Source organism: Malaclemys terrapin, chromosome 16 (genome assembly GCF_027887155.1).
Source record: "Malaclemys terrapin pileata isolate rMalTer1 chromosome 16, rMalTer1.hap1, whole genome shotgun sequence".
Lineage (NCBI taxonomy): Eukaryota > Metazoa > Chordata > Testudines > Emydidae > Malaclemys > Malaclemys terrapin.
Genome location: NC_071520.1, coordinates 9,436,304 through 9,463,706, shown reverse-complemented (window position 1 = coordinate 9,463,706; position 27,403 = coordinate 9,436,304). Strand labels below are relative to the sequence as shown.

The 27,403-nt window shown below is 48.1% G+C and overlaps 1 protein-coding gene across 2 annotated transcripts in view; it reads left to right on the top strand.

Moving 5' to 3' along the window:
* The window catches only part of TAOK3 (TAO kinase 3), a 145,521-nt gene that overhangs the window by 116,436 nt on the left and 1,682 nt on the right, over positions 1-27,403 (top strand). For both annotated transcript variants that reach the window (XM_054006660.1, XM_054006661.1), the window contains exons 14-20: positions 3,870-4,004; positions 12,103-12,339; positions 12,891-13,019; positions 15,904-16,107; positions 23,282-23,521; positions 25,018-25,230; positions 26,691-26,873. In XM_054006660.1, coding sequence (XP_053862635.1) covers positions 3,870-4,004; positions 12,103-12,339; positions 12,891-13,019; positions 15,904-16,107; positions 23,282-23,521; positions 25,018-25,230; positions 26,691-26,873 — 1,341 coding nt within the window. The remainder of the gene's footprint in view (positions 1-3,869; positions 4,005-12,102; positions 12,340-12,890; positions 13,020-15,903; positions 16,108-23,281; positions 23,522-25,017; positions 25,231-26,690; positions 26,874-27,403) is intronic.

Genomic DNA, 27,403 nt, shown 5'->3' with positions numbered 1-27,403 from the left:
TGGACCCATATCCGCTGAAAACTAAAAGATGTTGCTCAGGCTATTGGCAGAAAGGAAGGAAAAAGGAAATAGATGGAACCTACAGACATCCATTCTTTGTGATTGTAGCTAGACCTCTCTCTCAGCAGCTGTTGGCCTCACCACCCAGTGTCTGCTTCCCTGACAGAGAGACAATAGGGTCCTCATGGCTCATTTGTCTTACTTCCTTTTACCTATTTGGTGCCAGCTGTCACTGCTATGATAATGTCACCCATTGGTCTTGACAACTACAAAGATTGGATGTAGATTTTTTCTGGCTAACATGATGCATTTATCTGAATGTGTTTCCCTGTTAGCTTACCCAGGGTTGCTGGAGATGTTGCATGAGGCAGAAGCCCCGAACCCTGACTCGGGGATTCCAAGGACAGTCTTGGGCGTTTGTCTACACCAGGTTCTCCAGCCATTAAAATTTCCATTCTTTTTGTGTGCTTGGTTACAAATTAACTGCCACGTCCCTCACCTACGTCAATAAAGAGCTGTTGAAAGATTTTATGTTGTTCACCTCTTGCAGACGGTTCTCTGGGCTGCCCTAAGATGCTGCTGCACATAAGTCAATGGAAGTTGCGCATGAAGATGTGAGGACACAGTTTTAATCCTTGAGGTGCCACCCCTTGGAGAATCCAAGGGATCTCACCCGCTTATTTCTTATGGGGGAAAATTAAAATGAATGAAACAGTGTCAAAGAGAAGGCATCATTTCAGGCTGTCTTGTGGGAAATGGAAAGGCGGTTACTTCACTTGATTTTTTTCATAAGAATGTTTTAGTAGATTGCATTGACCTCTGCCACACTAATGTAATAGCTGCTGTCCTGCTAGAGCTAAAGACCTACATCTTTTGCACACACTCCCTTTTCGCCGAGCCCCCAAACAGGACATTTCTCTGTGCCTTGCTGGACTCTGGAGAATCGCCCTGTTTTAACCAGTGGTGTCCCTTCCCCTTAAAGCTCTGAATTGAGACCAAGGTCCTTCAGCCAAAAATTTGCCCATCAGCCTAGTTAAAGGGTTTACTGGGGGCGGGGGTGATATGAGGTATAGCCTGCATTTCACCCCCGGCCAGTCACTCTTGTCCTTAGGTTGGTCATTGCAGTGTGGAGAACTCCAGAAGGCCTCCTTACTCTACTTCTAAAAATGTTCCAAACTAGGATTCCAGAAGATTTATTTTTAGTGGCTGGTCCATCTGCTTGGAACACTATTGCCTATCTTATCAATAATGTTTTTTACAAAGCCCCGGTCACCCAGAACACTCCGATCCTACAAAGCTTCATAGATTGATTATTTTCCCAATAGACCCACAAGAACCTAATTAGCTGAAAAATATTCTTGAAATTTAAATATTTAATCATGATATTTCAGTAAAGACGGGGATCTAAGCTTTAGCTTCATTCAGGCATGTATATACATTTTAGACCGGGGTAGGCAACCTATGGCACGTGTGCCGAAGGCGGCACGTGAGATGATTTTTCAGTGGCACTCACACTGCCCGGGCCTGGCCACCGATCCGGGGGGCTCTGGATTTTAATTTAATTTTAAATGAAGCTTCTTAAACATTTTAAAAACCTTATTTACTTTACATACAACAATAATTTAGTTATATATTACAGACTTATAGAAAGAGACCTTCTAAAAATGTTAAAATGTATTATTGGCACGCGAAACCTTACATTAGAGTGACTAAATGAAGACTCGGCACACCACTTCTGAAAGGTTACCGACCCCTGTTTTAGACCCTCCTCCCTCTGTAATGCGCGCACACAGCTGAAAGCTAAAAATCAGACTAGTTTCAAGGATGGCTGCTCTCTAACCTTATGGAGTGTTGGCCTCTGTTAAAAGTAATCGGAATCCAATAAAATTCCCAGCATCGGGATGACAAAAATGTAAAATAAAATAATATTCTTCTAACAGTCCACAGGCTTTCTATTTCTAGAAGACTTCCTTTTATTAATCTCTTTCTCTCCCTGCCCACTCTCCAATTTTTAAACCTTTCCTGTCCCCACCTGATTTAGGGGTGGCAGGTTGTTTAGCATCTTCTCTCTTGCCTGGAGGGAAGATGCTAAAAATACAGGGGCCATTGTAAATTCTGTTCCGTGACAACCCTGGCTATTCCTCCCACCCCGCCAAAGCTCAAATGTGAGATGTAGTGTAGAGTGCAAAATCCCAAAATGAGGGACACAAGAAAAATGGTTGGCTCTAGGCACCTTAAAATGATGGGTGGTTCACTTCTGGATATATAGATATTTCCTATATCCTTTACTTTCCTGCTACATATTGTTCACAATATAGAAAGTGCACGAACTTGGGTAAAATATGGATCTAAAATAAAGTCTGTGTGAGAGGTATGCTCCTAGGAGGCAAGGAAGAAGCATGTCAAGACGCACCTTGTCTACACTAGAGTTGTTTCATACAGTTTCCTACCAGTAGTACTCACAAGTGGGAATACTGGTATAGACCAGCCAGTAACTGTGTTTCCTAATATTGGTCAGCGCTGGTCTAGAGGACAGGATGGCTACGAAGTCAGTGGCCATCTGCAGTGTTGCCTCCACTAAGTGTTCAAAAATAATGAATCAGGCCTCTGAAAATCAGGAGATTTTTTTTTTTAAATTAGTTTGTGGATCTTTTTCTTTGCCTTCTGATATGAGGGCTTTTATGAGTCCCATTTTCAACCTTTATTCTATAGCCACAAGGGCTAGAAATTTATTTTTTTTAAATGAAAACAGAGATTCTCATGTAATTGATTTCAAGAGCTGGGGCTTTAAGAAAATACCAAATGACAAGAGTTGGCAACTCCGTCTGCTCCAGAGCTTCCACCTTTGCCAGGTCCTTTGAACCTGCACTGGTGAGAGCAGCAGTTGGAATTCTTAGGCAAGATGTCCAGGGTACTGGGCATGGCTGGGCTGACCTGGGGACACAGTTTTCAAATACTTTTTCCTTTTGGAAGTTACCTTTATAGCCATTTCTCTTAACAAGTCAACAGTCCTGGACTTTCACAGGCCTGTCTGGAGAGGACGTGGATTTTGAGCGAGCAACAGAATACTGCTTTTTGTTGCGACGCTTAAATGCATGGTATTTCCGCTGCAAAATCACTAGTTCTTAAGCCTTTCACAACTAGAGAGTGAGAGATTTCAGAGAAGACCATTTGTGGTAAACCTATGAGCTGTCTCTTTAAATAATGAAAAAAAAAAAAAAAAAAAAACCCCTTTGCGAGGCTGTGGAGAGAAAGTGCTAGAACTGTGCATGATCATGACTGGAAAGCAGGATCCCTGAGTGGTCACCGAGTCTTCCCAGCACAAGATCGGGAAGCTGGTCTCTTCAAGCCTGCAATGTTTTTAGGCAGAATGATCCTTCTTCAGAGCAGCTAGCAAACAAAAAGATCAAATTAAGGAGAAAGCAAGTCTTGAAAGGGAATGAGGCAAAATCTTGCTCCTGTGTTAAAAGGGAACGGCATCCTCCTGGCTAGACATGGAAATCACATTTTTAAAGGGATTATTTGGTTGCAGCGCTTTAAGCAAACCTTTCTGAAGAGTCTGATTGCTCTGCATTGCTTTGTGCTTTTCCTTTGTTTTTTTGCACATATGTAATTCTGGAGGTTAAAAAAAAAAAAAAATTCTGCCAGGGATTCAGAAGGCATCCCACTAGCGATCAGCTGACATTCTTAACTGAAGGCTGCAATGTGTTGCTTATTCATTTTGTACTGTGAGAGCTGCAGGGGCTAGCAGAGAGCTAAACTATGCATTTCAAACAGCAGTGCTTGTGCAGAAAGAGGGGTGAGAAAGAGGCAGCCGGCGAGGAAAGAGCACAGCTGGACTTTCTCCTTGTTTTTATCCATTTCTGCAGGATCATGTATTTATAAGGGATGAGGTGGGCCACAGGGAGCACAGGCCTGAGCTGCGGCCTACCCAGTCAGTCCAGAATCAGGCCCTCCACTACCGGAACCGAGAGCGCTTTGCCACAATCAAATCAGCATCTTTGGTAAGCAAACACCCCACCCCCCCTCTTCTTCCTCTCTGTCTCTTTGGTTGGGAAGAGGGTTAAGAATTTTCTTCTCGCCCATATATTTTTTGTTGGCATAGCAACTAGATATTGCACAGAAAGGGGTGTGTGTGTGTGTGTGTGTGTGTGTGTGTGTGTGTGAGAGAGAGAGAGAGAGAGAGAGAACATGTAAAAAAAAAAAATCCATTCTGGGTGTGTTTTCAGCCTATGTAAAATCAAACATATTTATGAGTGAAGTTGATTTCCTCTGATTTTTTCTATATTGCATCTCTCTCTTTTGTTAGTAGTAACCACTAGTAAGAGACTAATCGGTGTGCATGCATATATCTTTATTTGCACGTGTATGGGTAATAGATTTTGGTTTTGAACAAAAAAAAATCCAAGTGCTGATGTATTTGATCATTTAAAAAAGGAGACAGTTACCTCCCAGGGATGAATTGCTGGCTATAGATGGCTCATTGATTTATTTATTTCAAGCAACTGTATTTACTGCATTATTTCCCCATTCAAATCCATGAAACATTGCCTGGCTCCAGTAAATGTGGGTTTATAGCAGCCTGTGGGCTCACAAAGAGAGGAGAAGGGGTTGGTAGGATCAGGCAGCATTTGTACTATTGCAAATGGGATTGGTGTAGATGGCTTTGTAGTAGCAAAAGGGGTGTGTGCCGGAAGAGTTAGTTTTCTTGCCTCCTCCACCATCTCTCTGTGTGTCTCATACACACAGCCTGAAATCAGCAGCAGCCTTCTGAGGGGGGAGAGCGATGGCATAAGCAAGAAACTGGGTCCTAAACTGAAAATAGTTGAAATATTAAATATTTCAGCTGAACTGACATTAGAGGTCACATGGATAGGAAGATTTACAAAGTATCCAGTGTCTGGCCATGGCATTTGCTGCCTATTATGACATCATCGCAGGCCAACCCAGAAATTACAATGGTAACCCCTCCCCCTTTTTGTTTTACTGTGTATCTGAATGATTCCCCCTTCCCCGTCACCACCATTTGCTGATTCCCTTCCACAACCCCAGCGTGTGTGTGTGTGTGTTAACCTTAGGTTAAAGCCTGTGCGGCGGGGATATTAATCTTATTTGTGCTGCTGAAACCTAAAATGAAGCAGTGGAATTTAGACTACTACCATTCCTGTTGTTGGCCTGCATCTAGGGCAGTGAGTTTCTTTTCCCAGGTGTACTTCTGAGTAACACATGCTCTGATTGTCTCCTCCCCTCCCCTCCCCCCCCCCCCCCCAAATTCAAAGGGTGACCTAGAAACCTGTGCATTAGATGTCTTCATATCAGCATTCCTGACACAGCAGGGACCTCAGATCGCCTACACCCTTTCTCTGATATTCCCGTGTTGGGGACTGTCTGTTTTTGTAGACGGTACAGTGCCAAGCAATTGTCTGCATTGAACAAGTAGGAGAACCTCTTTCCAGTCAAGTTGGAGTCCAGGGGGACAAATGATAAACTACTCAAAATGTTATGGGACAAGCCAAAAAAACCTCATATGTATACTGGCATCTTGCTGGCTGATATGTTTTACCTGCCATGGAAGGCTCCTCGCTACCTTAACCCCAGCACCAGAGGGCATAATTCCTCTTCTCTTTCACCTTGTAATTCTCCAGGGGTTCTATTCCTTCGCCTTAATACTTCAGTTAATTCTGCTATCAACACGTTATCCCAGGCAATGGAGGAGTTTTGAGAGCCATCTGCCAGGCAGTAGAGGGTGCTCATGTGATGATGAAATGCATTGTCCAGACAGCCCCCTGAACTCCTCTGCTCAGAGCAGCTGACAGCCCAAGGTCACTCCGAAACCCCACTTCATGGCCGCCTTCTCTGGGGCTGATACTCTGTGCACTGGGTCTCTGGGATACTTGGATTTTCTAAAGCTTCTTTTCCTATGTGACCAAATCACCGTATAGTTAAAGGGGTTGTGAGACTGAGTAGGGAACTTTCTTTTTTCCGGTCATTTCCATGGGGCACGTTCCTGAGGCGAAGTACGTTTGGGGTCATGCTGTGCTGGTTTGGAGTTCAAGTGAGTGCAGCGGTGCATGCGCACCATGGTATCTCCTGGCAAGAGTGAATAGGAGACTGACAATAATACCCACCGGTTAAAGCCATTCACTATATCAACCAGCACCACTCTCTTCTTGGGTGAAGCATGGGATTTCCTTTCATCCGTACGCGTCCATCCTTCTGCTTCCAGTGTCTGTATCCGTGAACATCTCCCTGTCCTTTCTTATGCCAGGAATGAAATGGAATGACAGGAAAGCAACATACAGTAGCAGCTTAGGTGGAGGTTTTGTTGTTCCTCCCTGATCCAAATACAAAGAAAAAGATTAAAACTGTTTCCCCATAAAAACCCGTCACGGGTAGAGGAGATGTAGTTTCATGTGTGGGTATTACAATCTTTTGTGTAGGTTTTATTTCACTTTATAATGGGAATACTTATTTTCTTTCAGTTCAGTTATATCAGTGGCTTCCCCCCCTTTGATTCAAAGACCTCACTTATATAACCTTTTTGTGGTTATATGCCACTACAGTTTCAGTTAATAATTCTATGGAGGGGGAGGATTCATAACCCATCCTCATTCCAATCTGTTTTAGGGGGAGCGTACAGAGGGAAAACTCAGAAGGGGGTTGGTTACTTAGTGAGCATCGCATGGGAGATTTCTAGCATCCCTGCAACCAACCATTCAGATCTCAATGGTTCTTCATTCTTCTAGTTGATTTTCACTCTGCTGTCTTCTCTACATGGACGTTAGATCCCATGGCATTGGCACCTTCTAAAATAAGAGCAGATTTGATTGCTCCCCCCCACCCCAGACCACTCCCTATTGCTATCCATCAATTGCTTTCTCTGGGTTCTGCCCTCCAACCCCTGAAGAGTTGTACAGTTGTGAGAGAACTATTTCATAAAGGCCATGGACTGCTCTGATGCTGTTAGTAGTGATCTCTTGGGATGAAAACCTCTGTGTAAACATACGTTGTTTTGTTGGGGTGAAAAATATCTTCCAATGAAAAAAGCAACAGAGGGTCCTGTGGCACCTTTGAGACTAACAGAAGTATTGGGAGCATAAGCTTTCGTGGGTAAGAACCTCACTTCTTCAGATGCAAGTAATGGAAATCTCCAGAGGCAGGTATAAATCAGTATGGAGATAACGAGGTTAGTTCAATCAGGGAGGGTGAGGAAGAGATTCTGGAGATTTCCATTACTTGCATCTGAAGAAGTGAGGTTCTTACCCACGAAAGCTTATGCTCCCAATACTTCTGTTAGTCTCAAAGGTGCCACAGGACCCTCTGTTGCTTTTTACAGATTCAGACTAACACAGCTACCCCTCTGATACTTGACCCCATCTTCCAATGAGATTCCCTCAAACCCCTCAGCCTGAGAGATGGACAGCACTATAGATAGAATGCATTATGCTCTGGGGAGGGAGCAGAATAGCTGTCCCAGCTGGTTGAATTCAGGACCAATATCTGTGATCTCTGAACCTTCAGGTTCTCCCTGGGCTGACTTGGCTTAGTGCAGGCTCTCAGAGGAGATGGGTGTCTCTAAAAGGGCACTGTCAATTTGAAATGAAATGTAGTCCATAGCCAAACATTAGTTCAAAGTCATTTCAAGTAGCTCACCTACCCCTGAGCCCCATGATAAAAGTTATGGTTATACAGTTACACTTTCCCATTGATTTTAAATGTGTTTTTCTGCCCTGTTTCTGCATGAGAGCACCACCCAAACAATAGGGAAACTGACTGGCTTTACAGGAGAAACAGTGAAATGGACTACCCACAAAGTGCTGCTAGAGGCACAAAGGAAACAAGCTGTGAAAACAGAAATATTTTTTTCTCTAATCTCTTTCAGAGACTGTGATCTTTGGTATTTTTTGTAACAATAGTAGGTAAAAATTATTCAGGCAAGAGTGTGATTGTTAACTTGGTGGGTCTTTTAAGGCCGATTTTAGTCCTCTTCTGGAGCAGAGATTCTCAGATTTGTTCATAGTGTGGACTACTATTTAACATGAGCTGCCTTCTTTCTCATTGTTTATGATTCAGACCATTTGCAATTCTGTCACATCCCTGTGGCAACAGGGAGCATCACTGACATGGGACAGTAAGGAGAAAGCGTCCCATGTGCTTTTTGTTGATTTTAATGCAATATAGGAGGCGTCAGTCTTGTGCGCCCTGCCACAGATCATGAAGCACATGTTTTGCAGATCACCAGTGGTCCACAAGCCACAATTCAAGAACCTTCACTCCGGAGCTTGGAAAACCCCAGTTCCCCTCACCTGGAAAGAATGCAGGACATGCTGCATCTTGATCACAAATGCCAGGCAGCATCTACCCTGAAAAGGAAGTTTGTCAAATCCATGCATTTAGAGACAGGATGGGGTTGGATGACAGTAACAGTATTGTCTGAATTTATTTATTTATTTATCTATTTAGGGCTTGACCCCTTTTTCTCAGGACCCATCACACTTCTGGATGTCTATCTTCATAGTTGTTCACTTAATATGAGTTTTCGAGACGATGGCCTCTGGTGCTTAAAATCCTAGAGAGTTAAAGTGGCAGTAGCAATGTGGATTCAACTGAAGGCCTTCTTATTCTGTTTGGAATCAAAATGCAGACAAGGGAATCTTGTATTCTCACTCTGGGACCTTAAACTCCTTAGGCATCTGGTACATGAAGGCAGTGTTCTATGGGTCTGACCACTGAAATAACATCAGGCCAGTTGGATTCCACATACAGACATATATATTTTAATTAATGTACTGTTTTCTGGGTCTGTTGAAAATCTATGGCATTGGTGTGTCTTTGTCTTGACAGAATCACCTGACTGATAGTACCTCAACCCCTGCCCAGAAAGTCTTCAGTTGATACACTATTCTGTTCTGTAGTCTTCTCATTCATAGTCCTTTTTCTCATTGTAAGAAACTGGGCGTGTTTTCTTGAAACACCCCACCCTGGTAGCAGGGGCTGATATTTCTGGGAAATGGTTATGTGGATTCTGGTTGCTCATCTCACCTGGATAGGAGAGGTGGGCATGGCTCTCTGGGGAGAGGATATGGTGTGCGGGCTGAGTAGTGTGTAGGGAGGAGTCCAAGTAATAGGTAGGGCTAGGGAGGAGGTTTGAGCTAAACTTTCTTACTGTTAATGTCTGTTAATAAAACCAAATCTCAGGGAGGATTTGGATTCTGTATAATGTGTAGAGTGGCTGGGAGCAGGCTGGAAAAGACACCTGGTTACACATCCCTTAACCATACTAAAGATAGGGGACAAGCTATTGTATTTTATTCAGCCGTTCAGTTCTGTAGCTGTCCTGACAACTGTTGTATGTTCATTTCAACACAGAGCTTTAACAACGTCTAGTATGTTTGGCCCTAAAGTATTCTGACATTTTCTGATCATCTGGGAAATACTTTTGCAGTGAACAAATCAGTCTTCTTCCCTTATCTGTTATAATCTGTAGGATTATGTTGTTCATAAAGCACTTTAATGTCCTTGTATAGTTAAGGGTGCCATTAACATGTTGTCATAATGCTTCCTCGCTGTTCCTATGATTTTGTGTCCTTAACATCTGACTGACCTTCACCCCCATCGTATCCATTTGAAGACTGTCACTCGTCTTGCCATAGTTGGTTTCACTTCCTGCTGCTGGTGTGCAAGTATATAATCAGTCTAGTTAACTTCAGACTAATGTCCTTCGATCCTTGATGTAAAGAGGAGACGTTTGTTTCTCTGGCACATGTTTGGCTTTAACAGGTTGGCTTTAACACAGCCACAGGTTCCCCCTGGGAACAGAGCCTGGTTTAGACAGAAAATGGATGGTCTAGGTGGATACATTCCTCTGAATTAAATGCATCTTTCATTTTTTTTCCTGCAATACTAGTGGTTGCCCATTTTGTGCCATAAATTCCATTGTTCTCATCAACAGTTATTCTGGGCCTTTGATTTCAATTTTACTGATGGTTCATTATTACATCCTGCTCGCTGTTCTCAGTCCACAACAGGGTAAAGGCCTTTCAGCCCTCTTCCTATCCTCCATCCAGATCTGCTTTTCATAGCCCGGTGCAGAACAAAGAACTCTTCAGCCCTGGGAAACAGTTTGGCTGGAATGAATTTGAGCGTGCAGCCACCATGGTTTCACTCTACAGAGCAGTACTGTTGTTCCCAATGGCATCTCAGCTGTCTTGTCAAACTTGTACTGTTTTGTTGATTTAGATGGTTTTGTTGATCGCTGCTTCTTGCCAGCTAGCTGTCTTAAAATGCTGGACTGGCCAACTAGTGTTTAATAACCAAAAGCATCTGTTTTTCCTCCTTTATTAAAATTAAAGCCATCCAACGGCCCTTGATGCACCCCATCCTAAGTCAGTGCTCAGCTGTTGCTTCTTAACACCTTCTAGCGGCTGTGATGATGCAGTGCCTTGCACTTCTTTTTCTGTGGATGCCATGGTCACCACTTAGCTACCCACAGAGAAATTCAAAAAGAGCCTGGGATCCCCCAAACTGCAGAGAAAGTTGCCACTGTGCATGAGAATAAGGGTTGTTTTGTTTTGTAAAGTTTCCATAGTCTCCATCAACGGTCTGAGCACCATTTGCTTCTTGCTCGATCTGTGGAGCAAGTGTGGCGTGCAAGCCTGCAGGGCTATGGTCTCTGATCCCGTGTGCCATCTATGCCAAGCCCAGCGTTCACCCCCAGCCACTACCTGTGAATAGCAGTAGATAGTGAGATGGTGGTTTTGTTAGGCAAACCTACGGTCATATCTTTTTACCAAGATGAAGATGGTTGTGGTCTATCTGACAATGCTCTCCTTTGAACGGGGAGCACTGCAATTGGTATTTTCTTCTTAAAATTCCTGGCATAACTGAGGCTCTTACCTCTCCTTCACACGCCTGCACTTAGAGCGTGGAAATCTGTGCACCCTGTGAGTTTGTTTCAGCTGAACAGTATTCGTAATCTGCTTAGCCCGTATGATCCACCTTGTTAATACTGTTCGGTTATGGAACAGTGCGCCCTTTTGTTCGGAACCACTGGGTCCAATGGGCGGGATCGCTCTTTAAGGAGCGTGCGGCACCCAGCACCTCGCTTCTGTCTGTGCCACTCATGGGAACCTGAGCGCAGGGAGATCTGCCTCTGTGTGTGGATTGTCCATATAATAAAAACAGGAACACGGCTTCAGCATCCAGAAAATAACACTGGCAAGCACATTTTGACGATCATTCAGGAGCAACCCATAAGGAAGAATGTAAGGCTGTTGCAGTCGCTGGGGGAGATAAAAATCAAGGGGGGGAGAATCCTTATGGGATGGAAATCAGGTATAACATACAAGGTGCAGATGTAGATGGCTAGGTGCAGGGTTTCCACCATGAGCTTTAGTGAAAGGAGGGTGGGGGCCAGCAACCAGCAGTCTCAAGGTGAACCTGCAAAGAGGGGGCAATTTAATAATGAAAAGTGCTGACCCGGTGTGTTCTGGTGTTACTCTAGGTTAGATTGCGGGTAGGGGAAGGAAATGTGTGGGGGTAGACGATGAAAGTGAGCTGCCCTCCAGCGCTTTGGGAGGAAGCCTGGAATGAGGCAGCTCCTCATAGGAAGAGGATTTAATAAGGGATAGAAGTGGAGCCAAAGCAAAGGAGTTTTGTTTCTCCCCCCCATGTCGTGACCATTTTATGAACCCTGCCCGAGAGGGACTCTGTAGGTCTTAGATCTGCCTTTGTTTCCAAGTGCTCTGTGGCGTTCCCTAACCTGATCAGCGAGCTGCCTGCCTCTCTTCTGCATAAACAGCTGGGCATTTCCTGCAAGGAACAGGCCATGTTCTGTTACTGGACATGCCGTGAAACCCCTTAATAATGTAGAAAAATCTGGCTGTGCATCCCAGGCGAGAGGCGTTCCTGGCCTGTATGATTCCTCGATGTTGGGCCATTTGTGACATTAGACAGTAGCTGCCTCTATAAAAACCTGGAGCAGTGTTCCCGGGGAGTCCATTTGTGAGTGCTGGGAGTTTGCTTAGCAGGTAAGTAGCTGTGAAGGGGAGACTTGCCTGCAAAGGGAGCCTCTGACTTTTTTTTCCTTTTCAATGACGCCAGGTTACAAGACAGATCCATGAGCATGAGCAGGAGAACGAGTTGCGGGAACAGATGTCAGGTTATAAGCGGATGCGGCGCCAGCACCAGAAGCAGCTGATCGCCCTGGAGAACAAGTTGAAGGCCGAGATGGACGAGCACCGCCTCAAGCTGCAGAAGGAGGTGGAGACCCATGCCAACAACTCGTCCATTGAGCTGGAGAAGCTGGCCAAGAAGCAAGTGGCTATCATGGAGAAGGAGGTCAGTAATTATATGAATTACATATCTGGGCCGGGAGACTGAACAGGAAAGCACTGCAAGTGATCTCCAGGGAAAGACTGTTCAACCATATCTAAAACGTGTTTTGGGAGCTGTACGTGGCGACTGTCTGAGGGTGCTTTGGTAGCTTGTTTTACCCAAACCAGCTGGATCTCAATCTAGTTCGTAATGGACAGTTGTCCCCAAGCACGAGTTGGCCATAACTAGTAACACTGCTGACTGAACTGCCCTCATAGCCCTAGACGTGATGGTTCTAGGTCATGGGGTGAGACATGTTAATTGGTAGGATACAGAAGTTTGCACTGTCCTAGCCTTGAGAATGAACAATTTCACATTTGGTTTTGGTGGAGGAGACAGGAAACCGAAAGAAATTCCTAAATGTATGTGGGTGGTAAAATTTTTACAATTAAACCTTCATGTGGTTGAATAGTGGCAGGCTAGGACCTTGCACCGCAGGGACAGAATGCACAATTACAGATTGCTTGGCGATAGACTTGGTGCACTCGCTCACTCACTCACTCTCTCTCTGTCAGGCAAAGGTGACTGCAGCGGATGAGAAGAAATTCCAGCAACAAATTTTGGCTCAGCAGAAGAAAGACCTGGCGACCTTTTTAGAAAGTCAGAAGAAGCAGTACAAGCTTTGCAAGGAAAAGATTAAAGAGGTAAGAACCACCACATTTCAAAGAGGTTTGGAGCAAGTACGGTCCAAGCTTTGCTTTTGATAAATTTGGGCCTGCCCCGTGGTTTAATGCCCATTACCATGTGGCGATCCAAATTCAGATTCCTAACTCCTCGGGCCTTCGGGAACGGGGAGAGCCTGGGGTCGTTCCAGAGTGATTTACTAATATTCTCAGTAGCATCCGCCAGCTACAGGAAGGTGAATCTCCACAAAGCAGGGTCTTTGAAACTGAAAGTCAGAGGGAAAAGGAGAGCTCTTGGAGAATTCCCACCGGCATCCCTCACTGAGCACCAACTTGGTCATCAGCTTTATTTAAACCATTTCTAAGGTACCTGCCAATAGTCATCAGCGTGCTCAGCAATTACCAATACAAAATCAAAATAAATAAATGGCCTGCCTATATATACAGCCAGTCCCACCCCAAACCGCATGCATAAAGGCAGCATCTCACCGGTCAAAGGGACTAGTAGCATAAAGTGCAGGGAGAAAAGGGATAGCAAACAAGGAGCAGGGGAAGAGCCTCATTAAGGGGGTGAATCAGCAAAGCACTTGAGCATGTGCTTAAGGCCCATTGGAGTCCATGAAACTTAAGCATGTACTTAAGTATTTTGCTGAAAGTGTGCTTAAGAAAATACAGACAAGGATAAGTCTGCAGAAATGAGGAGGCTTTTGCCTCAGTGCTCCAAAGGCTGCCAGCAGGACTGTCCTCTGAGTGTTGCCCGTCCAAAGAGCCTGGCCTGACGTAGTCCTGCTTCCAGCCTCAACTTGTTAATGCGCTTTAAGGTGCACTGGTTTATCTGCGATGAGCTGACTGACACAAGGAATCTCCAGAACCGCGTCCCACCTTGTGGGCTAACGCTAAACAATGTCACGTCAGCCGCCCAGGTATTGACTAATTTATAGGGGGGAGTTGCCTACTCCTGATCAGAAAATAAACCAACTACATCCCTACCCCCAGGAAGGGAAAATGCCTGAGAGACCCCCGGTGTAATTCTATATCCATACGCCCTTGAGGCTGAGGCCAACACACTCTGCAGCCTGGGCTGAGGGCCCATTTGACACCACTATAATGCTTCTCGTTAAATGATGGGGTACCTGGTATTGCCACAAGGACTGTTTTGCCATTCCCTTAGCAGAGCTGAGCACACTTCACGCTCCTTGTTACCTTGGGGGGACTGTGCCCAGACACTGACTCTAGTCAGCCCCCAGGGGTGTCTGAGAACAAGCAGGCTAGCCTGCCTCCATCCCATCTAGCCGACCTTCATTGAGCTGTAACACTTGGCTGAGATTTAAACCAAAAAAACCTTCCCCAAATATCCTGTTTTTCCAGGGGCACTACACCATTAAATCGGTGGAAACTCTTTTTTAAAAAAAAAAAGGTGTATTGTGAAAGAGTGCTTCAGGGAAACTGTAGCAAGTACACAAACTGTCCAAACGGCGCTGTTCTTCTTGTGGCTGGCCTTGCAAGTCTATTGTAGTACATGACATAATGTGCATTTACATGGCACCTTGCAGTTGGGAATTAAAAGCACTTTACAAACCTTTCCTTTATTAAACTTGCTACCAAAATCCTTACGTGTGTGGGTGGGGGGATAGATAAATATATTACCTTCATTTTGCAGCTGAGGAAACTGAGACATAGAAGGGTTAGATGACTTACCCAGGGTCACAGGACCAATCAGTAGCAGAGCTGGGAATTGAGCCCAGGAGTCACTCTTCCTGGAGTGCTCTCTAGCAATCCCTTTTGATGCCGTTACATTGTGTTCGTATCATTGCTGTCTATAAGCCCACAGATGTTTGCCCTGCCAATAATTTTAGTTCAGCTAGAGAGGGGGGGTGGTCTGGGGACCCATTCAGATCCTGTAAACCTCGTGGTTCCGTTCTTGCCATACGTCACAGAGCTGTGTAATAAATTTGTGCTTGAGAAACTGGCCAAAGGATCTCCAAGCTATTCAGACTGGCAGTGACTTTGGAATCAGTCCAACTGTAGTTACCAAATGAAAGCAGCGGCTCTGTGTTTCACATGTGATGGGATACTTGGTAGCATTTAAAACTGAGATTAGTAATGCCTATGGTTCCGTTTGGGCCCAGAGTGAGGGCAACCCCCTGAGGAAAAGCCAAACTGGATTGGGGAGCATTTCACTACATACCTGAGGGTTTGGGTTTTGTTTTTTTTTAAATCATTAAAGATGTTGTTACTGCCAGCCTTTGGTGGCTTTAAAGACCATCCAGGCTGCAGGTGCTGGTTCAGACGGAACAAAGGAAGCCAGGTGTCAATTCGTCAGTACAAGGAACGTGGCCTTCCAGTAGGGTGTGCTTCACTGTTAACAGCTCAACACAGGTTTCACTTCTGTACTTTATAAACTGGTTCAGGTAGTCAGAATTTCCTTCTGCTGTCATTCTTAGCACAAGCATCATATAAAAGCTAGGTGGTGTCATTATCAAAGAATCCTAAATAGAACTGCCTTGATCGTGAACTCGGGTGTTGGCGGCTAAGTAGCTAGAGCACAGAATTGGAATCCAACCTTTTCTGGCTTCTATTCATGGCTTTAACACTGACTTATGTAGGCTTTGGGCAAGTCATTTGTCCCTAGGTCCTCAGGTGTAAAATGGAATTCAGTGGTGGTGTGAGGGGTAGTGTCTTTAACGCACTTTGAGATCCTAGGGCGAGAGGCGCTTACAGGAGTACAATATGATGTTGTTACTACTACTGTTGTTATAAGTAGGTATAGGGGAGTGCATAGTCACGTGGGTGTACCGTTACCATCTAGCTCCAGAGGGCTCATGTGGGCATCATCTAGATAGGCAGGTTGGTCCTAAGAAGCGACTTGTTTCTTGCTCATTTATTGGTGTGTGCATGCACCCAGGAGATGAATGAGGACCACAGCACACCGAAAAAAGAGAAGCAAGAGCGAATCTCCAAACACAAAGAGAATCTGCAGCACACGCAGGCCGAAGAGGAGGCCCATCTACTCAGCCAGCAGAGGCTCTTCTACGACAAAAACTGCCGCTTCTTCAGGCGAAAAACCATGGTTAAGAGGCACGAGATGGAGCAGCAGAACATTCGGGAGGTACGTCACTCTTTGCTATTTGGCGCTATTTAACCTCTCCCTCGCTGGACTGTTTGATTAGTTTGTTCTTAGCTGTTCAGGGCTGTAAAGCAGTGGTTCGGGAACCGGGGGGTGATTCGTGGAGTTCTTGCTAGTTCCCTGGTACTGGCTTTTCTTGTTTCTAATTGCTAAATTGCATAAAGAGCTAAAAAGACATGTAACATTCTGGCTGTTAATTTTCCAAGTAAGCAACTTCTGTAGTGGCAACAAGGCTTCCCTTGCTGGTGTGGGCAGCTCCAAGGGAAGAGACTGAGTTTGGGAGTCAGGCTCTCTTGAGTGGAAGACGTCTCCTTGGCGTGGGATTTGTTGGGTGACCCCACTGGGCTTCTCTGGCAGGAGACCCGAGAGAGTCAGCTGCCATGTGTGCCAGCCTCATCCAGGGTATCCCTGGGAGACGTCGGTGGTACACTCACAAGAGCAGTAGCACAGTTGAGTGTTCGTCATGTGACCAGTTTCTACTCTGTTGGATTGGTTACGGACAGTCAGATGGCTAGAAGTAGATGTTACCCCCATAAACAGCATTAAAAGCATAGGCGTGCGCAGGGGGTGTGCCGGGTGTGCCTGGGCACCCCCTAATGCAGGGCAGGCAGAGCTATGGGGGGGCGGGGCTACGTGCTCCCATAGGGCAGCATGTATGGCGCCGCGCTGAGCCAGACACTGCTAGGAGCCTCCCTCATGGTTGTGGGGGGCAGTCAGGGGACAGGGAGCAGGGTGGGGTGGGCCGGGGGGTGGGCACTCTCACCTCGGGGGCAGCTCCCCCCTCCCCAGTGTCCCTGCATGCAGGGGAGAGTCTCGGCAGAGGCAACTCTGTACGCTGCCTCCCTCCCCCCTGCCAGCGCTGACCTGGTTCCCAGCCCATTGGCCAGGAACCCCGGCCAATGGGAGCTGTGGGGAGGCGGTGCCAGAGCTGCCTGACCACGCCTCCCCTGCAGGGAGGGGGACGGAGCTGCAGGCAGAGAGAGCCTCAGGCTATTCTTCAGGGGGACAAGGAGCCCAGGGCAGCCTGGGGGGCTAGCAGGGGGTCTGGCGCTGGCAGCAGCAAGTGACCTGGCCTGCTGTGCTCCACCCCACCGGCTCCCAGCATTGCTCAGTGGTGGGGGTTTGGGGGAAGGGGTGGGGCATGCTGGGGCTGGGTTGCTCGCTGGTGCCAGGCTCCCCGCTAAGCCCCCAGGTTGCCCTGGACCCTGTGTCCCCCTGAAGCACAAGGCCCCCCAAAGCACGGGGTCCAGGGCGGTTGCCCCGATCCGTCCTATGGTTGGCACAGCTCTGCTTGGGCACCACCAAAAATCATACAAACCTGCCGCCCCTGATTGGATAGGAGGTGGGATTATGGGGTGGTGGTTAGGGGTGGGGGGTCTCTGGAGGCGGTGGTCAGGGAGCAGGGGGGGTTGGATAGGGCATGGGAGTCCCGGGGTCTGTCAGGAGGTGGGGGGGTGGATAGGGGTCAGGGCAGTTGGGACAGGGAGCAAGGAGGGTCGTGGGGGGGTCTTTGGAGGCGATGGTCAGAGGACAAGGAGCTGGGGGGGGTTGGATGAGTCGGGAGTTCTGGGGGGGCTGTCAGGAGGCAGGGGTGTGGAGAGGGGTTGGGAGAGGCAGGGAGCAGGGGAGGTTGTATGGGTTGGGAGTTCCGGGGGTCCTGTCAGGGGGTGGGGACCGGTTGAATAGGCGTGGGAGTTCCAGGGCTCTGTCTGGGGGCGGGGGTGTGGATAAGGGTCGGGGCAGTCAGGGACAGGTAGTCCTAGGGTTGCAGTCAGGGGACAAGGAGCAGGGAGGCTTAGGTAGGGGGTGGGGTCCTGGGGGACAGTTAGGGGCAGGGGTCCCAGGAGCGTGTAGTCAGGGGACAAGGAGCAGGGGGGTTGGGGGTTCTGAGGGGGGAATTCAGGGGGCAGGAAGTAGGAGGGAGTGGGTGGGAGAGGGGCTAGGGCATGGCAAGGGCGGGGCTCCCTGGGTGCACACCCTAATGAAATGGGCTGCGCATGCCTATGATTAAAAGAATATTAAAGCTGCGAAGTCAAGCACTCAGAAGTTAGAAATGACAGTATTAAGGTTACCTGTACAACCTTAATGTAACCCCCTCGTGCGTATGCAGTATGATGTTATGTGATCATGTCATTCAAAACCGTTTATTCCACAGGACCACTGCCTCATTCAGTGCACAGGATGGACCTGCTCTGGGACTAATCAGTATTATGTGGTAAAGGAGGATGTTGATTCTATCTCTGCCTCTGCCAGAGAGTTCCTATGTGATACTGGGCACAGGTCGCTTACACCCAACTTTTCATAGGTGGTCATTAACTGTGTGTTCCTCATTTACTGGGTGCCTGACTCGAGACCCGAGGGTCTGATTTGCAGAAGCGTGGAGCACTCATAGCTGCAACGGAAATGAACAGGAGCTGTGCTTGGAACATAAGAAGTGCTGTATAATGCAAAGCACTTTGAAAAATCAGGTCCTGGCCATCTCCGAATGCACACCTAAAGTTAGTGGCTGCTTCAGTTCAATTGTGACTTCACCTCTCTTGTGAGTGTGTATATCTGATAGTCAAGACAATGGACAGTCTAGTGGTCCTGTTGGGTTAATTGCACTACTTGGGTAAAACAGAGATAGTACCAACGCCTTCTCTCACGGGGATTTTGTGAAGGTTGATTAGTGTTTGTGAAGAACTCGTTCGAGCATTTCCCATGAGGAAATTAAAAATTCTGCCTTCCGAGCAGCGATTGAATAGTGTGGTGTAAATAAGGCCTGGGACCACACACTGAACAACCAGAGGATAAACTCATTAAGTGAGCACCATCCATCCTGTGCGCTGAAAGAGGCAAGGGTCCTATGGAAAAATAGTATGTCCTCATGTAATTAAAGACTGTATCATAATGCAAATGCACAAGTGGGCAGAATTAAGGTTGCACAAGCATTTCCTAGCTTTCGAGTGCCTGACTTTGTAATCCTGATGTTCTTGTAACAGTATTTTTTGCGTGAGATTTCCTAGGGGGTTTAAAAAAGCAAACTGAAAAACAAATTCCATTGTGTGTCGTCATATTGACATGGATTATCAGCAGAGCTGGACCATGTAGATGCACAGCACAGACCTCTGCCACTTGACTAATAGAGTAACTGATAGCAGTAGTGGGTTGTCATTCTCTGTGGACTGGCACTAGTGGGGAACGGGACAATTTGCCAGTGGGTTTCACAAGTATTTGCTGGCAGCAGAATCGTGAGACATGAAACACTTCAGCCCAGCTGGCTAAAGGTTGACTATAAGCAACTGAAAACACATTCTTATAACAGGAAGTGTCAGGCAGTCACACGGAGGTTGGCAGACAGAGAGAATTAAATTTGTATCTACACAGATATACATGCAGGCCAAGATTTTCATCAGCGACTGGTAATTTTGGGTGCCTTGATTGTTGGGTGTCCCACAGGAGCTGCCTTAAAAGTAGCTCGATCTTCAGAAGGAAAATGCTTAGACTCTTGTGGAAAATCAGGCCCCTTTGTGGGACACCCAAAATCAGGACTTGTTTTTGAAAAGCTTGGCCATTACCTTTGAACAGAAAAATAATGTCCGTTATCAGTGAGGTTTTCGTTCCATGGCAAGAGCAAAGGAATGTGTGTAAAATGGGGCGTCCCCTTTCATTTTGGACTGGCTGGCACGAGAACTCGGAAGGAGTGCAATCCATTTGTGTTCCTGGTGAGTCTTTAATGAGGGTGCCAGGGGAAGATTTTTGACACAAAACATCACTGATTCCAGGGCCTGAAGTACTGAGTGCTTGAAATCCACTAGATCCCTTTGGATAAGAGGGTGAAAGGGCATCAGTATCTCAGAAAGTCTGGCTAGTGACCTTGGCCATCAGATGCAGATCAGTTCAATTTAGGCATTGCCTACTTGGCAGTACTGATCCCCTGCCAGAGATGAGCCATGGCTCTGAACCTGCTTTTCTTTTCCTAGTTTAGAGCTGTCACAGTTACGACACCAAAGCCGGGTCTGCACTATGGGCTGGTTTACCTGTGTTCATTAGCGATGTGATTTTTTTTTTAACTGATGTCGTTCTAGTGGTATAGAAGCCCTAGTGAACAGTTTCACCAGTATAACTTATTTCACTTTTTGAACTGGAATGAGTTATGCTGCCATAGACCTCATCTGGAATGCTGTGGCAATCCTGGTCTCCCATGTTTAAGAAAGATTCGTTCAAACCGGAACAGGTGCAGAGAAGGGCTACTAGGATGATCTGAGGAATAGAAAACCTCCCTTAAAGAGAGAAGACTCAAAGAGCTGACTCAGAGCTTGGCTTGTTTAACCCAACCAAATGAAGGCCGAGGGGAGATCTGATTGCTCTCTTTAAATACATCAGAGGGATAAATACCAGGGAGGGAGAGGAGTTATTTAAGTTAAGGGCCAATGCTGACAAGAACAAATGAATATAAACTGTCCATCAACAAACTTAGGCTTAAGTTGTGGAACAGCCTTCCAAGGGGAGCAGTAAGGGCAAAAAACCTAACTGGCTTCCAGACTGAGCTTGGTAAGTTCATGGAAGGGATGGTATGATGGGACTGCCTACAATGGCATGTCGCCAATCTGCAACTGCGAGCAGCAAATATCTCCAACAGCTGGTGCTGGGACACTGGATGGGGAGGGCTCCGAGTTACTACAGACAATTCTTTCCCAGGTATCTGGCTGGTGGGTCTCGCCCACATGCTCTGGGTCTAATTGATCACCATATTTGGGGTTGGGAACAAATTTTCCTCCAGGTCAGATTGGCTGAGACGCTGGGGGGTTTTCACCCTCCTCTGCAGCCTGGGGTGCAAGTCACTTGCAGGTTTAAACTGGAGTAAATGGTGGATTCTCTGGAACTCAGTCTTTAAATCATGATTTGAGGACTTCAGTAACTCAGCCAGAGGTTAGGGGTCTATCACAGGAGTGGGTGGGGGATGTTGAGTGCCTGCAATGTGCAGCAGGTCAGACTAGATGATCACGATAGTCTCTTCTGGCCTTAAAATCGATGTGTCTATGAGCTTCTTCTATGCTGTTGGATTGTAGCTCTTAACAATACCGGTATAGTTAAAACAGAGAAGTTTGCTAGTACAGATAATGCCTTGAGACAACTTGCTAGCCCGTGTGGTGGTGGGTTTGGGCCAGGGCCAGAGGGCACCCTGCCGTGGCAGGCTGGTGTTATGCACTGCTAAGTTTTATAACGTCTGATTTTTATTACTCAGTCGGGTCACCCGGGCCATTCTCCAGGGCAGGATTGTTCCCTATGGGTGGGATTTTCAAAAGCTCTCAGCATAAGCCTCATTTTGCTCCCACTTGTGTCAATGCAAGTTTCACTCCAGTGCTTTGTCCAGTCAAATGTAAGTGACTCAAAGGGTGGAGTTCCCATCCAGTCTTTTGGGCGACCATGCCATAATCCAACCGAGTTCACTAGGGGGCAATTTCCTGATCATCCGCCTATAGTGTACTTGGTTGATTTTTGTCTGATGGCTCCTAGTTAAAACCCAGCGGAGAAATGATGGCCCCAGTAGTGAGTGAAAAGCCAATGAATTCTCCCCTCCCCTTCCTCAAGCATAGGTTAATTATGTCTGTGTCACTGCCTCCGACAATGGCACACCCCCGAGGCGTTCATAGCCGGGGGAAGAGGGAGATCTGTCTGGAGCTGGGAAGGGAATGGGACTGAATGTAGACCTTTGGGAAATCCTTTGTCTAACCCTCGTTCATACAATCATAGACTCGTAGGACTGGCAGAGACCCCGAGAAGTCATCTAGTCCAGTCCCCTGCACTCACGGCAGGACTCAGTATTATCTAGACGAGCGGTTCTCTAATTGTGGGTCAGGACCCCCTTTTAATGGCTGACATTAGACTTGCTGGGGGCTGACGCCAAAGCCCAAGGGCTTCAGCCCTGAGTGGTGGGGCTCAAGTTACAGACCCCCCCCAACTGGGGCTGAAGCCCTTGGGCTTTGGCTCCCTGGCTCGGGCGGGCTCAGGCTTCGGTCTGCCCTCCTGGAGCTGTGTAGTACATTTTGTTGTCAGAAGGGGGTCGCGGTGCAATGAAGTTTGAGAACCCCTGATCGCGACCATCCCTGCCGGGTGTTCAGACTTGGCTTGCAATGCAAATTCTCCAGCACTGCCGTTGAGAAGTCCAGCAGGATTCCAGCGTGCCAGCAACAGTCCGAGCGCAAGGACTCTGTGTTGGCTATTGCTGCAGAGGCCCAAGGGCTGGGGACTGGACTGTGCTAGGAGACATACACACGCACATGCCAACGCCCTCGTGAACTTAGTCTAGTGTGAAGCACAGCAGCTAGAACTGAGCATTGCCAAACTCATCTCATACAATGGCCACCAGATAGTTGTTACATGAGAACTGCTAGTAATCCATGCTGAGCTGAGCCACAGGTGAAGGGCTCTGTGGCACCTAGCAATACCCTAAGGCAGAAATATTAACAGCCGTCAGTGGAAGAGCTGGGACTAGAACTGATGGTCTGTCCTAGCTTAAACTCAGGGCATGTTTGCAAGCTACAGGGGGTTGCGTGGAGCCCTCTGTCCCAGTGCGCACACGCTCGAGTCGCATGGAGTCAGGAGCATATCGAGCTTTTGCAAAAGCCACGCAGAGGGGCCAAACTGGGGCTTCCCAGCAGTTGGCAGCACTGCTCTCCTGACGTGCTCTGGGGTATCCGAACTGATCGGTCTCGCCTTGGCGGTGGTTCTGCTAGTAATGCATGGAGACGCCTTCACTCTGGCACCGCACAGCAGCCCCCTGGCATTTCCCTTGCTTCCTGAGCATGCAAAAGCTGTGCTCATGCACTCTGGAGTACTGCAGAAAGCACGTTGCCCGTCAGTGCCATCTGCTGGATGCTTGGTGATAGTAAAAGGATAGAGCCAGGTGAAGGGACAGGGTCGGGGTTAGGGGCAAACTGGGACCAAAGGGGGTTAGGAGCACATTTGTTTTGGACCCACAGCACATACGGCTGTCCAGAACATCAATCCAAATGAATGGGATGCCTGGCCATACCTATCACGGCTGGCCACGTGCTCACATCGGCTGCGTCTGGGCAGGAAACGGTTTGCAGCTCGAGGGAGAAGGAATGTTGCCTCTTTCTGAGACTGCTCCTTCCAGCCCCTAGCTTCTGTTGCACCGTGTCTTACTTAGGAATTAAACAAAAAGCGGACCCAGAAAGAAATGGAGCACGCCATGCTGATCCGGCACGATGAGTCCACACGCGAGCTGGAGTACAGGCAGCTTCATACGCTGCAAAAGCTGCGGATGGACCTCATCCGTCTGCAGCACCAGACTGAGCTCGAGAACCAGCTGGAGTACAACAAGCGGCGGGAGAGGGAGCTGCACAGGAAACACTTCATGGAACTCCGGCAGCAGCCAAAAAATCTGAAGGTATTGTGGGGCTTCCTTTTCTTCAGCTGTTTGCACCCATCCCCTCCTCTTTGCTCTCTGCCCTCTGGCATGCCCTGACCAGCCTCTGTCATCTTTCACCAAGCAGCCCCTCCTCTTGACACTTGGTATCCCCCAGGTGCTCCCTGCCCTGAGCTAAATAAATGTGGGGGTGCTGGTCCTTGGCTGCATCCTGCTAATGCAGCTACTGAACAGTCATAAACCCGCTGAGCCGTTCTTGGAGCTTTTCCTGTCATCTTTTCGGAGCAGTGGGTGAAGAGCGTGCACCTTTCCAGTCACGCTTTTCAAATCCTGGAGTCCTCCAGTGGACGTATTGTGAAGGCATTTGGGAGATAGAAAGATGGGGAGGATTTGGGGAGCAAAGGCACTTGGCAAGTCATTGAATATGGCAACTGACCCATGGAGCAGTGATTGTAAAAGAGAGAAAACACTCTAGGTCAGGGGTGGGCAAACTACGGCCCACGGGCTGGATCCGGCCCAAGGGATTGCCCCCCCGTGGTGCCACGGGCCCCGCGCTGCACTCAGAAGCGTCCGGCACCATGTCCCTCCGGCCCCTGGGAGGGGGAGAGGGCTCCGAGCATTGCCCTTGCCTCCAGGCACCGCCACCCACAGCTCCCATTGGCCAGGAACGGGGAACCGCGGCCAATGGAAGCTTCGGGAGAGGTACCTGGAGGCGTGGCAAGAGCAGAACCCTCTGGCCCCCCACCCCCAGGGGCCGCAGCGCTTCCTGGAGCAGTGTGGGGCCGGGGACAGGGCAGGCATGCAGGGAGCCTGCCCTGGCCCGGTTTACGCCGCTACCACCCCGGAGCCGCTTTAGGTAAGCGGCGCCGGGACGGTGTCCGAACCCCGCCTGCACCCCACCCCACAACTCCCTGTCCTAAGCTCCCTGCCTGTACCTCATACCCCTCCTGCACCCCAACTCCCTGCCCTGAGTCCCCTGCTGCACCCCAACTCCCTTCCCTGAGCCCCCTCATACACCCTGCATCCCTCCTCTTCCCCAATCCCTTGCCCTGAGCCCCTTCCTGCACACCGCACCCCCTCCCACACCCCGCACCCCAACCCCCTGCCCCGGCCCTGCATACAATTTCCCCACCCAGATGTGGCCCTTGGCCCAAAAAGTTTGCCCACCCCTGCTGTAGGTTGACTGGTGGATGGTACTGGTTAAGGCCCTTTATTCAGCCAAACACTTAAGCACACACTTAATTTCCATTATCTTCCATGCAACTTAAAGTTGATAATGTGCTTACATGATTGTCTGAATAGAGGCCTAAGTCAGAAGAGGCTTCTCCCTCAGAAAGCGAATACTGCTCGTATTAGTGGCTCAGCTAGTCACCTAAGTACGACAGTGGGTATAAGGTGATGGAGAGCATGGCAGTGCCTTGGCTGGCACTCTTCTGGATGTGCCATAGCCCTGCCTGCCAGCCCTCTCAGTACCCAAAACCCTCACTTCGTCTTCATGTGCTCCCATGTTTCTGCAGGCCATGGAAATGCAGATCAAGAAGCAGTTCCAGGACACGTGCAAAGTGCAGACGAAGCAGTATAAGGCACTCAAGAATCACCAGCTGGAAGTTACTCCAAAGAGCGAGCACAAAACGATCCTGAAGAGTCTGAAAGACGAGCAGACGAGGAAGCTCGCCATCCTGGCAGAGCAGTACGAGCAGAGCATCAACGAGATGATGGCTTCACAAGCCGTAAGTGCCAAGTCCGGTGCTTCAGATCCTATTGGTGAATGGGATACGCCAGGATCCACGCCCATGGGGAACCATGGGCATGAATATTAGTGTAGTGCAGGGGATAGAGCCAGGTATAATGTGAGCAGCTTCAGTGACAGCTTCTCCTTCCATCTCTGCCAGTGCACCTCACTCCTAAGCTGCATGACCTGTTGGTCCCCACACAGCTTGTCAAGCAGTTGGTGCATTGGCAATGAAGGGCCCTGGCTTTTCTAGTCATGGGCCTCTCCTGTTCAGTCTTCCAGGCATGCTGAATTGTGGTAGTTGATAGGGTGAGGATTGTTGTCAATTGAGTAGCAAATGAAGACTCTTAAACGAGTTTTGCTTCTGATCTCTACGTCCCCAGATGTCTCCTGCCTGGTGGTCTTTGCCCTCACCACTCTGCTGCCCAGATACTAGGTTTACAGTTAAAGAACAGGCATCTTCCCCAAATTGTTCAGCAATGTGTACACAGTGTGTGAAGGTCAAATTCACCCCTTTCCTGGGATTTGCCTTTAACGAAGAATACAAAAGCCCTCTCCCAAGGCATGGATGTGGCTAGGGTTCCTCCCTCCAAGCTACTCAGCCCACATCCTAGGTCCTCCGTGCTCAGAGACACACTCCCACTCCATTTACATCCAGGTGTGGTACTTAGCCACCTGCCTCACTGAGTCGGTAGAAGTCACTTACCATCTTTCAACATGATCAGCACCTGTATGTTGAGTGGGGTGTTTGAGGCAGACACTGCAAACCTCTTGCAACAAGTAACTGTCCTGAGTTACCGAATGTGAATAATAAAATGCAGTGATTTGGAGATCCACTTAATGGAGGAACTCTTCCCAGCTCATTCTGGGCCTTGCTCCTCCTTTTGTCCTGGGTGTTTCCGCCAGTAGGTCTCCTTACTTTTGCCGCTTCCCAAGGTATTGAGGCATTGATAAAGCCTAGCGCTATCCATGTGGGTCTCCCAGACGCACAGTATTTCTCTGACTTTCCCTAGCTGCTGTTAAAACAAGTGCCTGTTCTCTAGCCAGCAGTGACCCCCACTTGCCAGCCAGCCGTGTTCCTGCTCACCAGCTGGCAGGGTTAGCGGTAATGCGGCTATCTCAACAGTGGGTTTTAAAGTAATGCTTTCCGCACCACGGCTCCACCAGTGAGCAAGCGGAACGGTTCCATTACACAGCCCAACCCCACAAATCCAGGGGGGTGTCTATAACCAGGACCTCCAGTCTGATGGCTGCTCCCACGGGCCACTGGAAAGACCGACATTTCTAATGCAGATGCCGCTTGCCGCCAGCCATCAGCACCGCTGATGCTGGGATCTGGGTCGTGTTTAGGTGCAAACTCATCAGTGAGTGTAGGCAGGGAGCAGCACATTCCCACCTGGCCCCAAAGCAGGGAAGTAACTGGTTGAGTTGACATTTTGTTTTTGAACGATCTTGCAGCTACGGCTGGATGAGGCTCAAGAAGCAGAATGCCAAGCCCTGAGGCTGCAGCTCCAGCAGGAGATGGAGCTGCTGAACGCATACCAGAGCAAAATCAAGATGCAGACAGAAGCACAGCATGAACGAGAGCTCCAGAAGCTGGAGCAGAGGGTGTCTCTGCGCAGGGCCCATCTCGAACAAAAGGTACGTTTCAGACATGCTGCCGGGCAACATCTGAATCGCTCCATTGTGAATCGCTCCTTGGCGCTAGCAATGTCTGAGCTGTCCTGGTTACTAGTTAAATCAGTGCCAGGAACTGAAGGGTTAAATAGAATGGATGTGCTGAAGGAAATTTGGGCAAATAATTTCAAAATGGATAAAAAGAAATGCTTTGTCTGCACATGTAGTTCACCTGTGGAACACCCTGCCTATTTGTTGAGGTACATAATCTAGTAAGATTTCTTAGAGAATCACTCATTTCCATGGGTAAGGATAGCATCTGCAGTTAGCCCTTGTAATTTTACTGTCTGGGGTTAATCAGTCCTCATGCTTCAGGGCTGAACACCAGCTGGAGTCAGGAAGAAAACTACCCTGCATGGTCATATTAAACGGCCAGGTGCATTTAGGGCTTTAAGTATCTGGCACTGGTTGGTGCTGGAGCCAGGATACCAAACTCCCTAACTAGGCCTTGGGCTGCTCTGGTGAGGGGGTCCCCAGGCAACAGTTGGATTGTC